The sequence below is a fragment of the Gigantopelta aegis genome, chromosome 2 (assembly GCF_016097555.1).
Source record: "Gigantopelta aegis isolate Gae_Host chromosome 2, Gae_host_genome, whole genome shotgun sequence".
Classification (NCBI taxonomy): domain Eukaryota; kingdom Metazoa; phylum Mollusca; class Gastropoda; order Neomphalida; family Peltospiridae; genus Gigantopelta; species Gigantopelta aegis.
Window position 1 is genome coordinate 47,488,173 of NC_054700.1, and position 14,879 is coordinate 47,503,051.

At 38.4% G+C, this 14,879-nt stretch overlaps 1 protein-coding gene across 1 annotated transcript in view; it reads left to right on the forward strand.

Moving 5' to 3' along the window:
• LOC121388770 (adhesion G-protein coupled receptor V1-like) overlaps window positions 1–14,879 on the forward strand; it is a 179,110-nt gene that overhangs the window by 112,104 nt on the left and 52,127 nt on the right. Inside the window, exons 63-71 of the mRNA XM_041520265.1 lie at window positions 2,860–3,036; window positions 4,449–4,688; window positions 5,510–5,632; window positions 6,806–6,973; window positions 7,528–7,920; window positions 8,504–8,698; window positions 11,466–11,701; window positions 13,003–13,148; window positions 13,975–14,217. Of these exons, the coding sequence (XP_041376199.1) occupies window positions 2,860–3,036; window positions 4,449–4,688; window positions 5,510–5,632; window positions 6,806–6,973; window positions 7,528–7,920; window positions 8,504–8,698; window positions 11,466–11,701; window positions 13,003–13,148; window positions 13,975–14,217 (1,921 nt within the window). The remainder of the gene's footprint in view (window positions 1–2,859; window positions 3,037–4,448; window positions 4,689–5,509; window positions 5,633–6,805; window positions 6,974–7,527; window positions 7,921–8,503; window positions 8,699–11,465; window positions 11,702–13,002; window positions 13,149–13,974; window positions 14,218–14,879) is intronic.

Consider the following 14,879-nt stretch of genomic DNA (forward strand, 5'->3'; position numbering starts at 1 on the left):
TCCGTCTGTCTGTATGTCTGTGTATCCTTCTGTGTGTCTGTGTATCCTTCTGTGTGTCTGTGTATCCTTATGTCTGTCTGTGTATCCTTGTCTGTCTGTATATCCTTCTGTGTGTCCGTGTATCCTGTCTGTCTGTCTGTGTGTCTGTGTATCCTTCTGTCTGTATATCCTTCTGTGTGTTTGTGTATCCTTCTGCCTGTGTGTATCCTTCTGTCTGTCTGTGTATCCTTATGCAGAGTATGACAAATATTTTGAAAAGTCACTAGCCACAGGGCTAGTGGGTTTGTGAAAACCACTAGCCCACCAAGATAAAGCACTAGCCCAAATTCCTGATCAATTATAACTGGATTTTTATATAATTTTTGTAACATTACACATTTACGAGTATAACAGTAAAATAAAACACACTTAAATCATGTTGTAACTTTCAGTTTTTTGTCGTGTCGTACGTTTTGTCTTTTGTCAAGTGTGATCCATCGTCATTGTCCCATTTTTGTTTTTGCCCCCATACCCCCCCCCCCCCCCGGGGAAAATTAATTGAGCAAACTCTTGGTTGGTATCTAAAAACACTATCAAAATAATTAAATTTAAATGAGGGTACGACAGTGTCGCCAGGAACGGTGATGTCAAATACAGGGCATTATCCCATGTCAGACCGATATCAAAAGAATATAACGGCGACATCTAATCCGTTGTTAATAATTGATGAACAAAAAAGGTATTATCTTGTATCGGCAGCTATGACGTTTTATCCAAACCGCTACACGTAATAGGCCAAGCCGAGTCATTGCATATGCGGTTACCATTAAAGTAAATTGTTTTCCTGATTGCCGATAACCACATGTTAGCGAAGTGTTAAATTAAAAAACAATAGGTAAATAAAACAAACACTGAAATTCAAAGCATGGCTGGGGTTTACTTGATTGAGATTAACCTGTCGTCGCGATTGATGATTTCCAAGTTCTTAGCCTAAAACATGTGCGATATTAACGACCACGTGACGTGTTTAACCAATCAAAACACGCATGTCATTAGACTTTATTTCCTGTGCCAGAAACTTGAAAGGGAAAGGTAAACAATGCATGCTGTAACTGTGACGATGTAGAGATAGCATGTTACTGCAGTTTGCAGACCTAGCTCAAGTGGATTATTATTATAACTCATTGCGTCACAATCAAATTTATTAAACGAATTTTCAGCCGAGAGAAAAAGAAAGAAAGAAAACAAAAAACCCACGATCGAGCGATGACGAGAGGAGGGGGGAAACCACTAGCCCGCAGGGGCTAGTGGTTTTGCGTTTCTCACTAGCCCGAACTTAAAAACCACTAGCCACGGGCGTCGGGCTAGCGGATTTGTCGAACTCTGCCTTATGTCTGTCTGTGTATCATTCTGTCTGTGTATCCTTATGTGTGTGTGTCTGTGTATCCTTCTGTCTGTGTATCCTGTCTGTCTGTGTATCCTTATGTCTGTCTGTATCCTTATGTGTGTCTGTGTATCCTTCTGTGTGTCTGTGTATCCTGTCTCCCTGTCTGTCTGTGTATCCTTCTGTCTGTGTATCTTTCTGTCTGTCTATGTGTCTGTGTATCCTTCTGTATGTATGTATCCTTCTGTCTGTCTGTGTATCCTTCTGTCTGTCTGTCTGTCTGTGTATCCTTCTCTCTGTGTGTCTGTCTGCCTGTCTGTCTGTCTGTCCGTCCTTCTGTATTGTTTTCCTTGAGAATGCCTTGAGATATTGATTTGAAATTTTTTGCATAGTTGTATCATATACTCTTACAGATTAACTTTGACTTTTATGACAATTTACCCAAGTTATGGCCCTTGAACTAAGGTGATATGAAATTTGTTTTCCGGACTTTTGATCTCTTACAGATCATTGTTGGATTTCATGGCAATTTACCCTTTTTCACATAGTTATGGCCCTTGAACTTAGGCGATATGAAAACTGAGCTGAAATTTTGTATATAGCTTTATCATGTACTGTTACAGATCAAGTTTAACTAGCAATTAACCATTTTGCACAGAGTGATGGCCCTTAAATTTAGGAGATACGAAAAAAAAAATTGGCCTGCTTTAGCAGTACTCTGAGGATGCTTGTCTATCTTTAAAAACAATTATTAGTACTTTCCTGGTTTGTTTGTTCTTTGTTTTCATCAGCATTTGTTTCAGTTAAATATTTGTTGTAATAGATGACCATGTCACGAAACACTAGTAGAAATTGTCTTTAAACATGTTTACTCAGATTGCTATTTATTTGTATACTGTTTAAGTTATGAATTAATTTTTGTAATGTCTTTTCATGTATTAATTACCTGCCTCATTCTCTTAACCATATTTCAGAGAATTTAATTTCATTATAATTTTATTTTATTTACTGCTTCTATCCATTCAAAGTTCAGGTATTCTGACATAGGCATACTCCTCAAGCCAACTGGGCAAGCTGTTGCTATCTTGGAGAAGTCTTTGTTGTCCAAATTAAATTAAGCTATTTCTCATTCCATTCGGTGCTCCACGTGGTATATCAAAGGCCAAGTTATGTACTATCCTGTCTGTGGGATGGTGCATATAAAAGATCCCTTGCTGCTAATCAAAGACAGTAGCCTATGGAGTGGCATTAGCCGGTTTCTTCTCTCTTTATCGGTGTGGTCCATAACCATGTGTCTGACACCACATAACTGAAATAAAAAGTGTTTAGTGTGTTGTATAATAAACCATTTCTTCTTCTTAAAGGATGACATTCCTGAAACAACAGCAGATTTTTTCTCTCATTATCTGTGTGATCCATACCATGTGTCTGACGCCACATAACTGAAATAAAAAGTGTTTAGTGTGTTTAATAAACCATTTCTCTTCTTCTTAAAGGATGACATTCCTGAAGCGACAGAGAGTTTCTTTGTGAACATTACTGATGTCGAGGTGACTGGTAACCCTAGCAACAATAGCGCCAAACCCAGCGTCCGTATTCCTGGCAATGTGGCTAAAATACAGATAGAGGAGAATGACAATGCTAGAGGCTTGGTGCAGTTCAACGTCAAGACGGTAAGACATTTTAATGGAGGTGTAAAATGTTTGTTTTTAATGGATTTTAAAATTTGGCTCTGAAGTAAATCTAATGTTACTGGATGGATGGATGGATGGATGGACGGCTGGACGGCTGGCTGGCTGGATGGATGGATGGCTGGCTGGCTGGCTGGATGGATGGATGGCTGGCTGGCTGGATGGATGGATGGATGGATGGTTGGCTTGCTGGCTGGCTAGATGACTGGCTGGATGGATGGATGACTGGATGGATGGATGGACAGATGGATGGATGGTTGGATGGCTGGCTGGATGGTTGGCTGGCTGACTGGCTGCTGCTGGATGGATGGATGGATAGATGGCTGGCTGGGTGGATGGCTGGCTGGCTGGATGGATGGCTGGCTGGATGGATAGATGGATTGCTGGTAGGATTGCTGAATGGATGGCTGCATGGATTGCAGTCTGGTGGATTGTCTGACTGTACATGGCTACATGGATTGCTAGCTGGCTGGCTACATGGATTGCTAGCTGGCTAAATGGGTGAAATGTAGGGTCTATCAATTGCACTTTAATACATGCATGGAAGTAGTGTTTAATAACATAGGTTATATTGTAACATATGTCAGTAAAGGACATTGAACAACATTGGCATAACCAGGATTTTATATTGGAGAGGATCAGCCACATTGGGAGAAGAGCCAACCACACTGTTTATGGAGCGACATGCAGATAGGGGAAAAAAGATTACAATTGGTGAGGTGACGTGGCCCCTGGCTATGCTAGTGTTAAAAAAATATTCTTTTGAATTCTAATATGTATATACACTAATGAGTTGGATACCATATATCTTTTATTTTAAAACATATCTTGTATTGTAAGATAAATGGTATCTAATGGACACAAATATAGTATTCTATTTCTTACATATCCTCAAAAAAACAGTTTTAAAATAAATTTAAATGCCTTTTCCAACTAAAACCTGTTATGGGCCCTATAGTGCTTATACATGTAGTTAACTTGTGCATTACAGACAAGTCAATTTCAGGTTAACTTGTACATCACAGAATGATCAATTGTAACCTTGCTTTTTTTTCATTGGATGATATGGCATTGGTGACCCAGTCATCACCTAGGATCATCCAGTCATATGTCTTTAAAATGTTATCGCCTATATATGTCTTAACAGTATGTGTTATAAACATAAACATGATACGAAATTGTAGCGAGTTTAATATCCTATTTATTACCCATAATCAATCTTAATTTATATCACTCATCTCATTTCGTTGACATTCTTGTAAGGTTGTAGTGCGCTAATTGATAACGTCAAAAGTGTTACATCCCTCTTGGTGTTCTAGGGGGACATATCACTGTGATATGTACCAAGACATTTGTAACCATATGGGTAATAATTAGTTTTTTTCCCTCTTCAGAATACAGAAGGTCGTTTTGACACATATGAACAGTATGGCTACAACCAGACGATCCACCTCCCCATTAGTCGTTCGGTTGGTCTCTTCGGTTCCATAACAATCACTTGGCAAGCCGAGCCGGTGGACGCAAATATCTTGGATTTTTTCCCGTCCAGTGGGACCGTAACCATGGCATCGGGACAGAAGGATGCGGAAATAGCGATAACGATAATTGATGACACCCAGCAAGAAAATATGGAAGTGAGTAGAAACATTTGAAGATAGTACAAAACTAGATACTGGTTCTCTGTAGGCAATGAGATTTTTTTTTTTTTAGTGTGTAAATTATAAATTCATTAAAGTTTGTTTTGTTTAACGGTACCACTAGAGCACATTGATATATTAATCATCGGCTATTGGATGTCAAACATTTGGTAATTTTGACATGTAGTCTTAGAGAGGAAACCTGCTACATTTTTCTATTAGTAGCAAGGGATCTTTTATATGCACCATCCCACAGACAGGATAGCACATACCACAGCCTTTCATATACCAGTCGTGGTGCACTGGCTGGAACGAGAAATAGCCCAATGGTCCCGCCGACAGGGATCGATCCTAAACCGACCGTGCAGCAAGTGAATGCTTTACCACTGGGCTATGTCCCGCCCCTGTCAGTTGGTAGAGTGCTCACCTGAGGTGTGTGGGTCAAAGGATTGAAGGATCGAATCCCCTCAGTGGACCCATCCTCTGATTGTTTTTTCCCATTACAGCTAGTGCCCCCACAACTCTGGTATATGTTAAAAGTTGTGATATAAATAAATATAAAAAGTACATATAAAAAGATCCCTTTCTGCAACATGTCAGGTTTGTCAAATGTTTGACATCCACAGCCAATGATTAATTTGTCAATATGTTCTAGTGATAAACTGCATAAAGTACTTTTTAACCACATATGTTAACATTGTCACCATTGGGATTTTATTTTGTATACTACAACCTTTAAACAGCTGGATTAGCTAAAGATGAATTAGGTTTATTTGATTTTAATTCTAACATATGGTTTTCTCATTTTCTTTTGGCAGACATTTAAGGTAAAGCTGATAAGTGTGAATGGTGGAGCATCGCTCGGACCAGCCAGCTCTGTTACGGTGGCCATCTTGAAAAACGACTCACCGACGGGACTGTTCCAGTTCAAAACACAAAAGGTAACAACATCTACTAATAAATTTATAGATTTTAAAAAACAGTTATAGCAGTAGAATTTGCTAAATGTTAATTTCTTTTTTTCACAGAATATTAGTTAAAAGTTAAGGTAATAGAAATAATTATATCTTGAACTTCTTTAATTAAAATAAGTATAAGTAGCATGATAAAAATAATATTTTTCCTAAATATCTGAATTTTTTTTATTATATTCAATGCCAGTAATTATTAGTTACTTATGCCCGTCGTCCCTTCTGGGGCATATGCCGTTGACTACAGTTTTCCAGAGTTGTCTGTCCTGGGCTCTGGTTTCAAGCTGCCTCCAGGTGTATCCTGTCTTTTTGGTGTCCACCTGGAGGTCCCTTCACCATGTGTTCTTTGAGCGGCCTCTTTCTCTTCTGCCTTGTGGGTTCCATGACAGAGCCTGCCTGGTGATATTCGATGCTGGTTTCTGGAGTGTATGGCCAAGTAATTATGACTAAGGATATATTTAAGGAGATTGGCACTCTTTCCAAAAAGGGGCGGAACCTAGCCAAATGGTAAAGTGCTCATCTGATGCATGATCAGTCTAGGATCAATCCCAGTCTGTGGACCCATTGGACTATTTCTTGTTCCAGCCAGTGCTCCACATCTGTTGTATGTACTGTCCTGTCTGTGGGATTATGCAGATAAAGGATCCCATACTTCTAATTGTAAAGAGTAGCCCATAGAGTGCTGACAGTGGGTTTCCTCTCTCATTATCTGTGTAGGCCTTAACCATATTTCTAATGCCATATAACAGTCGGTCTAGGATCAATCCGATGGGCTGTTTTTCGATCCAGCCAGTGCATCGCAACTGGTATATCAAAGGCTGTGGTATATGCTATCCTGTCTTTGGGATGGTGCATATAAAAGATCCCTTGCTACTAATTGAAAAAGGTAGCCGGTTACTTCTTAAATATTTGACATCCAATAGCTGATGATTAATAAATCAGTGTGCTCTAGTGGTGTCATTAAACAAAACAAACAAAGATCCCTTGCTGCTAATCGTAAAAAGTAGCCCATAGAGTTGAGACCATGAGTTCCTCTGTGTGATCATTAACCGTCTTTCTAACACAATATAACTGTAGATAAAAATGTGTTGAGTGCATCATTAAACAATACATTCCTTTCTTTAATTTTTTCATTTCTCCTAGGTTGTTACGAAGGAGTCTACAAGCCCGACCGACCCTCAAGGGCGGGCTACTCTGATTGTGGAGAGAATCCAGGGCTCGGAGGGTCTGGTGCATGTTCAGTGGAGACTGAACGCCGAGGCCCGCACTGACTTCCTCGATCCGCTCTATGGAACTCTCCAGTTTCGTCAGGTAATGGGGTCTAATTAATCATTCTGCAGGTAATAGGGTCTAAGTAATCATTCTTAAGTTGTGTAGTGGTTAGCTATTGGAGTTAAGGGAGAAGGGTACTGGGTTCACATCCAACCAATCATCTCCAACCATTAACTTGCTGTCTTTGGTAGACCGCACAGATAGCTTAGATGTGTGCTCAGGACAGCCCATCTGTACATCCACCCATCTTTCCATTCATCCAAACCAGCCAGCCATCCAGCCATCCATCCATCCACCCATCTTTCCATCCAGCCATCCATCCATACACGATTCATTCATCCATTGATCCACTCATCCATCCATCCATCCATCCATCCATCCATCCATACATGATTCATTCATCCATTTAAGCCATCCCATTGGCTGTTGGGATGTTCGGACCAGTCTACTACCGGTAATCGTAGGGAATATGCACTAGTTATGAGGACAGGTGATGTATCTATAAAAGAGAAAACACCTCAAGTTTTCTCCATTGTCTTTTAAGTTCTTTTGTTCATTCATTTATTTAATATATAATATATATCTTATTTCAGGGAGAGCTTGAACAGAGTATCACCGTACAAACAAAGCCCGACTCGACCCTGGAAGGTGAAGAGACGTTCACAGTGTCCCTCACATCGGCCGACAACAATGCTGACATCTCGCCAACGAAACGTGACGCCACCATTGTCATCCTGCCCAACTCTGGCGCCAGCGGCTTGGTCTCGGTGGAGGAGGACTCCCGACTGGTGTATATCGGAGAACCGGGGGAGTCCAGCCCCTCGTACAAGGGGGAGGCTCAAATCGTGATCAGCCGCGGAGCCGGGATATTCGGTGACATCAGCGTCACGTGGTCGATAACCCCGTATGAGCAGCAGGCGTTTCTACAGCTTGAGGGCACCGTACGATTTGTCGACCTACAACAGAAAGCAACCATTGTTATTGCAGTGAGTGTTACATGTTTGATTTACATAATATTTTTCACATGGTCGATAACCCCTGTATGAGCAGCAAGCATTTCTACAACTTGAGGGCACCGTACGATTTGTCGACCTACAACAGAAAGTAACCATTGTTATTGCAGTGAGTGTTACGTGTTTGATTTACATAATATGAAGGTTATTTTTCACGTAGTTGATAGCCCTGTATTAGCAGCAGGCTTTTATGCACTGCATGATTTGTCGACCTGCAGCGACAAGCAACCATTGTTATTGCAGTAAGTGTTTAGATTTAGATATTTATGAAGGTTATTAGTTCCCTACATACCCAACTACATGTATAGAGAGGACTATAGGGCTCATTCTCCGTGTCTGTCTGATATTTGTCTGTCTGTCTGTCTGTCTGTCTGTCTGTCCCACATATAGTTTTATGGACTTTATTTTTTTACAATACTTCAAGATATTCAGCTGAAATTTTGTAGATAAAAATAATATTTGAGTGTTGACTCTAAGGTTTCATTATTTTATCTTTGTTTACGTCTTATTCTATGCATCATTTGTTAATCTGTTTCTCCAACTTCTCGTAATCTAGGCGAAGGATGACACGGTGCCGGAACTGAGGAAGATGTACACCCTGCAGATCAACTCGGCCGCTGGAGGGGCCACAGTGACCCCTGACCCCCTGGCGACTAGAGCGAACATTATCTTTGTGGCTAGTGACTTCCCACACGGGCGGTTTGAGTTCGGAGGATCACAGATGATATCAACTGGTGAAGATTCCTCTGCAGTAAGAATCCTTCTTTAAAGTTGAATTCTAGCAGTTTTGGGACGGGACATAGCTCAGTGGTACAGTACTCGCTTGATGTGCGGTCGGTTTGGGATCGATCCCTGTCAGTGGGCCCATTGGGCTATTTCTCGCTCCAACCAGTGCACCACGACTGGTACATCAAAGGCCGTGGTATGTGCTATCCAGTCTGTGGGATGATGCATATAAAAGATCCCTTGCTGCTAATCAAAAAGAGTAGCCCATGAAGTGGCGACAGCAGGTTTTCTCTCTCAATATCTGTGTTGAGTGCATCGTTAAATAAAACATTTCCTTCCTTAAAGGAGGGGACAATTAAGACATTTGGCCTGGTATGCATATTAAATGATATATAATGCACATTATTGCTTAATATCAACAATTATAGTCTTATAGTTAATTAATAAGACGGTTAAATGTGACGACTATTATATATAACAGGCACAGCCGTTTTGTACCATCCTAGTGAATACGCCCTCTGGCGAGCTGGTGGTTACGTAATACCTAACGTGTCATGTCAGGAATTAGTTTTCGAACTGAAGAAACAAAACATACCTGATTTTTGCAGATGCATCGCAATGTTCTGTAATAATAGCCATCCCAGTAAGCCAGTAACAATTATATATTATTTTTCAATACAAAATAAACCACCATTGTCAAACTGTTGAAATAACTGTATTATGTTTTGTGCATAAATTAACCCATGTATTGAAATAATAATCAGAGTGTTTTCTTGCTTAACTGGTCTTTTCTTTCCGTGGCCTGTACCTGTGGTTCCTGATTGGCAGGTGTATATTTAGACAGTCACCAGACACTGTGTCTAGACACACTAAAAAGACGTGCCTCTTTTATTAAGATCACAGGGTATTGTGTTATAACCGCATGGATACCCCTCTATTCGTAATGGACATTACCAGCCGCCCTATGTTATTACTGTAAGTAGTTCTGTAAAACCCTTGCTTAAGTAGACTTTCCCATCTAAAATCACAAAACTGACCAATGACGTCGTCCCAAAGAAAAGAAAAGTATCACTTGGGTATCATGAGTGGTCGTTTTTACTCGAACGTACCCTACCAACAGGCCTAATAATGTTAATTTTTTCTTTGGATTTAAAAAAAAAAAAAAATACTAAAACCTCATTTCGTTCTATTAGTGCAGCAGATTGGTGAATATTTATGCAAATTGAAATATATTTAGTTAAATAGTTTATTATACAATCAAGTCATTTATGTTGTTTCACAAGTCAGGTTGATGAAAGCGAAGCGCCTTGTCGTAAATTAGAGCATTTGTTTACACTGTGCATAGAGGAGCTGACATCACTTCGCCCCAAGCTATACCACTGGATGTCGCAAAAACGAAACAAAATGGCTGCCCCCAGTTAGCAGGAATAATCATGTTTTTTATTAACTCTAAAAGTACGCGTTTTTCATTTGTTAAAGTGTCAGTATATGTTGGTGGTCCAGGTATGCATCTTTCCAACACATAAAGCTCTTGTTTGAGTTGACCCTATCTTTAAAGTTGAATTCTAGCAGTTTTATCAACAGTGTAAATTACTATAGTAGAACACCTAAGAGGTGTTGTCCAGTATATTTTCATTTCTGTTAAATTATTTCAACCTATTGTAGCCTGTTTACTGCATTCAAATCTATAGTATAAATTTTAAATATTTTATCTTTTTCATAATATGATTGCAATTTGTTTTATATTTTCATCATTTCTTTTACATTTTAACTCATTTTCCTGCTTATATTCAATTAAGATTCAAGCACGCTGTCCTGGGCACACACCTCAGCTATCTGGGCTGTCTGTCCAGCACAGTGGGTTAGTTTTTAGTTAGTGGTTAGTGAGAGAGAAGAGTGTGTAGTGGCCTTACACGTACACATTGAGCCCTTAAGAAGTTGCTCTGGGTTGGAGCCAGTACTGGGCTGCGAACCCTGTACCTACCAGCCTGTAGTCCAATGGCTTAACCACTGCACCTCCGAGGTCGGTTACATTTTCATCAAAAAACAACATGTACGATATTCACTAAAGGGGCATAATTACATTTCTGTAACATTTCATGTAGAGTCCATGTACAATTATCAACATTTTGGATACATTTTGCCTCAAGATAAACACTCTGTGTATAACTTTATCATGTACAGTTATAGATCAAGTTCGACTTTCTTGAGGCTTTTCTAATTTTTTGTCAAGAGTTATGGCCCTTGAACTTAAGAGATAATAATAATAATAATAATAAAATTCTTTATTTTCAGAGGGTAAACACATTCAGTATGAGGTGACTGGTCTCCCATGAGGCCCTCTCTAATCTATACATGATATTATACATACATACATTCAAAGAAACAACATCAACATACATGTAATATGTATAGCATGAGGAACAATAGCACATATTATGAATCTTTAAATAATATTTAAATCAATTTGTTAAGAAACTTGAGTCAGTGATAACTCAATACATCATAATTATTTTAACAAACACATCAAAATCAACAGCAAAGGTATATCTTAAAATTGATTATTATTTGAATAGTGCTTTAAATATGAAAATGTGTTGCTCCCTGTAGGGATATGAACATTTGTTGGGCCTGGTAGGGAACATGTATTGCTTTAACAGTACTGTCAGAATACATATTAAAAATGGCCTTGAACAAACATTATAGGTCTCATTTATTTGTTTTTACAACTAGGTGATCGTTGAAGTAGTGAGTAAAAAAATTACGTCCCATTTATTTGTTTTTACAACTAGGTGACAGTTGAAGTAGTGAGACGAGATGGCAGCAGTGGTCAGGTGCGAGTTCAGTACACCACGACGTCAGGCACCGCTATTGCTAATGAAGACTTCTTCGAGACCGCGGGGACCCTGATGTTTGAGAACGGCATGAACAGTCAGAACATTGGTGTGACGATCCGACCAGACGACAAACCGGAAGGAGCGGAATATTTCTACGTCAACCTGACTGCTGTGGAGCTTGTGTATCCGACGTGAGGCCGTTTTTATGAAATTATACAATTTAGGGGCCGTTAGCTATTGTCAGTGTTTTAACAAATATACAGACCATAGAATAGAGGAGGGGATTAATACCAGTATACACGTTTGAAAAAAAAAATTGATAAAATATTCTAAATAAAATTATACAATTTAGGGCCAATTTTTTACATTTTCACAAACATACACTATGGTAAAGATGTTAATACCAGCATACATTTTTTTAAAAAAATGTTGATAAAATGTTCTTTACAAAAATTAATGGTTTTCTAAATAAAATTATACAATTTGGGGGCAATGTTTTACATTTTCACAACATACACTATGCGAAGGAGGTTAATACCAGCATACAATTTTTAAAAATGTTTATAAAATATTTCTTACAAAATTAACAGGTTTTTTTTTGTGTCTGCATCTTGGAGGAGAAATAGGGTACAAAACAAAGGCTTATTATAAAATATCTGGTAAAATATTTTTTATAATTATATATTTCTTTTTTGCATTATCTTGACCTCTAACAGTATTGGATTTCTTCCATTCTGTAAAAACTGGAATATACAATAACACAGAAGTCCAAGATTGAACTTAAAAAAAAAAAAAAATGTATTTATTATTATTTTTTTTTTTTTTATTTTTTATTATCCCCAGAAAATAACCAAGCTTGATTTTTGTAATTATATATCTTTATACTGACCGTAAAACGTATTGAGAAAACTGGTGCATAAAATTAACATATAGGTCTAAGATGCATTGTCAGTTTAGGATCGATCCCCGTCGATGGACCCATTAGGCTATTCTTCGCTCAAGCCAGTGCATCATAACTGGTACAATGTCGTGGTATGTCCTGTCCAGTTTGTGGGATGGTGCATTTAAAAGATTAAAATTACCAAGTGTTTAACATCCAGTAGCCAGTGATAAATAAATCAATGTGCTCTACTGGTGTCATTAAACAAAACAAACTTTAACACTAAGACTATATGTAAAAATTACCAAATATTTGACATCCAATAGCTGATGATTAATGAATCAATGTGCTCTAGTGGTGTCATTAAACGAAACAAAATTTAATGCAAAGACTTTGTCAAATTTACCAAATGTTTGACATCCAATAGCCAATGATTAATAAATTGGTGTGCTCTAGTGGTGTCGTAAAAACAAAACAAAAATTTGTACGCTAAGACTAAATGTCAAAATAACCATATGTTTGACATCCAATAGCCGATGATTAATTCATCATTGTGTTGTAATGGTGTTATTAAATGTAACAAACTTTACATATTTTTACATTTTGTTTCAGCACAAATGACTACACCAAACACAATGGTCTACAGCTGGACATGCGACCGGCACTGGGGGCGGCTGTGACCAAGGTGGTCGTCATAACACAGAACGATAACGCGGCAGGAATCATCGAGTTTGATGAAGCGGCCAAACAGTTTGTTGGTAAACATCTGTTTGCATATTCAAATAGTGAATTACTTATTAAAATCTGTTTGAATATTCAAATAACGAACTGGTTATTGGTTAAAAATCTACTTAAATATTCAAGTAGTGAACAGCTGATTGGTAAAACTATTTTAAATATTCAAGTAGTGAAGTGCTGATTGGTTAAAATCTAGTTAAATATTCAAGTAATGACCAGCTGATTGGTAAAAATCTAATTAAATATTCAAGTAGTGAACAATTGATTGGTAAAAATTTGTTTGAATATTCAAATAACGAACTGCCTTATTGGTTAAAAATCTTGTCAAATATTTACAACTTGGAAAATGCATATAAAAGATATCTTGCTGCTATTTATCAGAATTAGCCTAGTTAGTGGGAAGGAAGGAAATATTTTATTTAACGACGCACTCAACACATTTTATTTACGGTTATATGGCATCGGACATATGGTTAAGGACCACACAGATATTGAGAGAGGAAACCCGTTGTCTCCACTTCATGGGCTACTCTTTTCGATTAGTAGCAAAGGATCTTTTATATGCACCATCCCACAGACAGGATAACACATACCACGACCTTTGATATACCAGTCGTGGTGCACTGGCTGGAGCGAGAAATAGCCCAATGGGCCCACCGACGTGGATCGATCACAGACTGACCGTGCCTCAAGGAACACTTTACCACTGGGCTACGTCTCGCCCTCCCCCCTTTGTAGTGGGAGCAGATCTAACTATGAAGACCAAATCTCGAAATAACCATATGTTAAATGCTGATATTTAATTTCTTGGTAATGACTTTTTACTTTTTTTATCCATGTAATCAGTGAAGGAAGAGGAAGGCATGGCGCGGGTCCCCGTGATCAGAAGGGGAGGTAACTATGGGCAGGTGGGAGTTAAGTTTTCCATCCAGCCACTAACAGCCACTGTAGACGACGACTTCATTGGGTCTAGTGGTGAGCTCATCATTGCAGATGGGAGGAGAACTGAAACAATTAACGTCACTATCAAAGATGATACAGAAATGGAATTCGCTGAAACATTCAAAATAACACTTTTGGAAGCAACTGGTAAGTAACTCTTTAAAGGGCTAACAATCTGGCCCTATATTTTTGAAGCTATCTACAGGCATCAAAATAAGTCGAGAACGGTCGTTGAGGTTACCAGGAGGTTACCACGTGTAAGAAAAGTCAAGAACGGTGTTTCGTTCTTGACAAAAAATTCAATGGTAGTTTCGTTTCCGAACGTAATCCAGGTAATGCATTCTGGACTCCCACATTTCATTTTCTTGTAAGGAATTGCATCGATGTTCACGTGCACTTGTGCAATTGCAAGCAATTATAGTTAATACTTCCGTGAATTTACTTCCGCGTTTCGTTTTCCCGTACGAAATTTCACCGATGTTTGTGCGCACTTGAGCAATTGCAAGCAATTTCGGCTATCTGCTTTTAAGTAGCGCCCACTAGATAAATTTACTTCCGGATTTCGTTTCTCGTACCGATGTTCATTGCTGTATGATAAAATAAGAGAAAATTAAAAAACCAAACATTTGTATTTTCATCAATTTATTTATTCAGTTGTTCAGTTATTAAATATAAGGCACCTATTTGTAAAGAATTACATGTAATACATTAAGAACAGTGATAAGGTACAGAATGAATTATAAATACATGTATACTACAATAATCATCTGGCACACATGTAAGGAGGTTAAAAGCAGTAGTAACAGGAA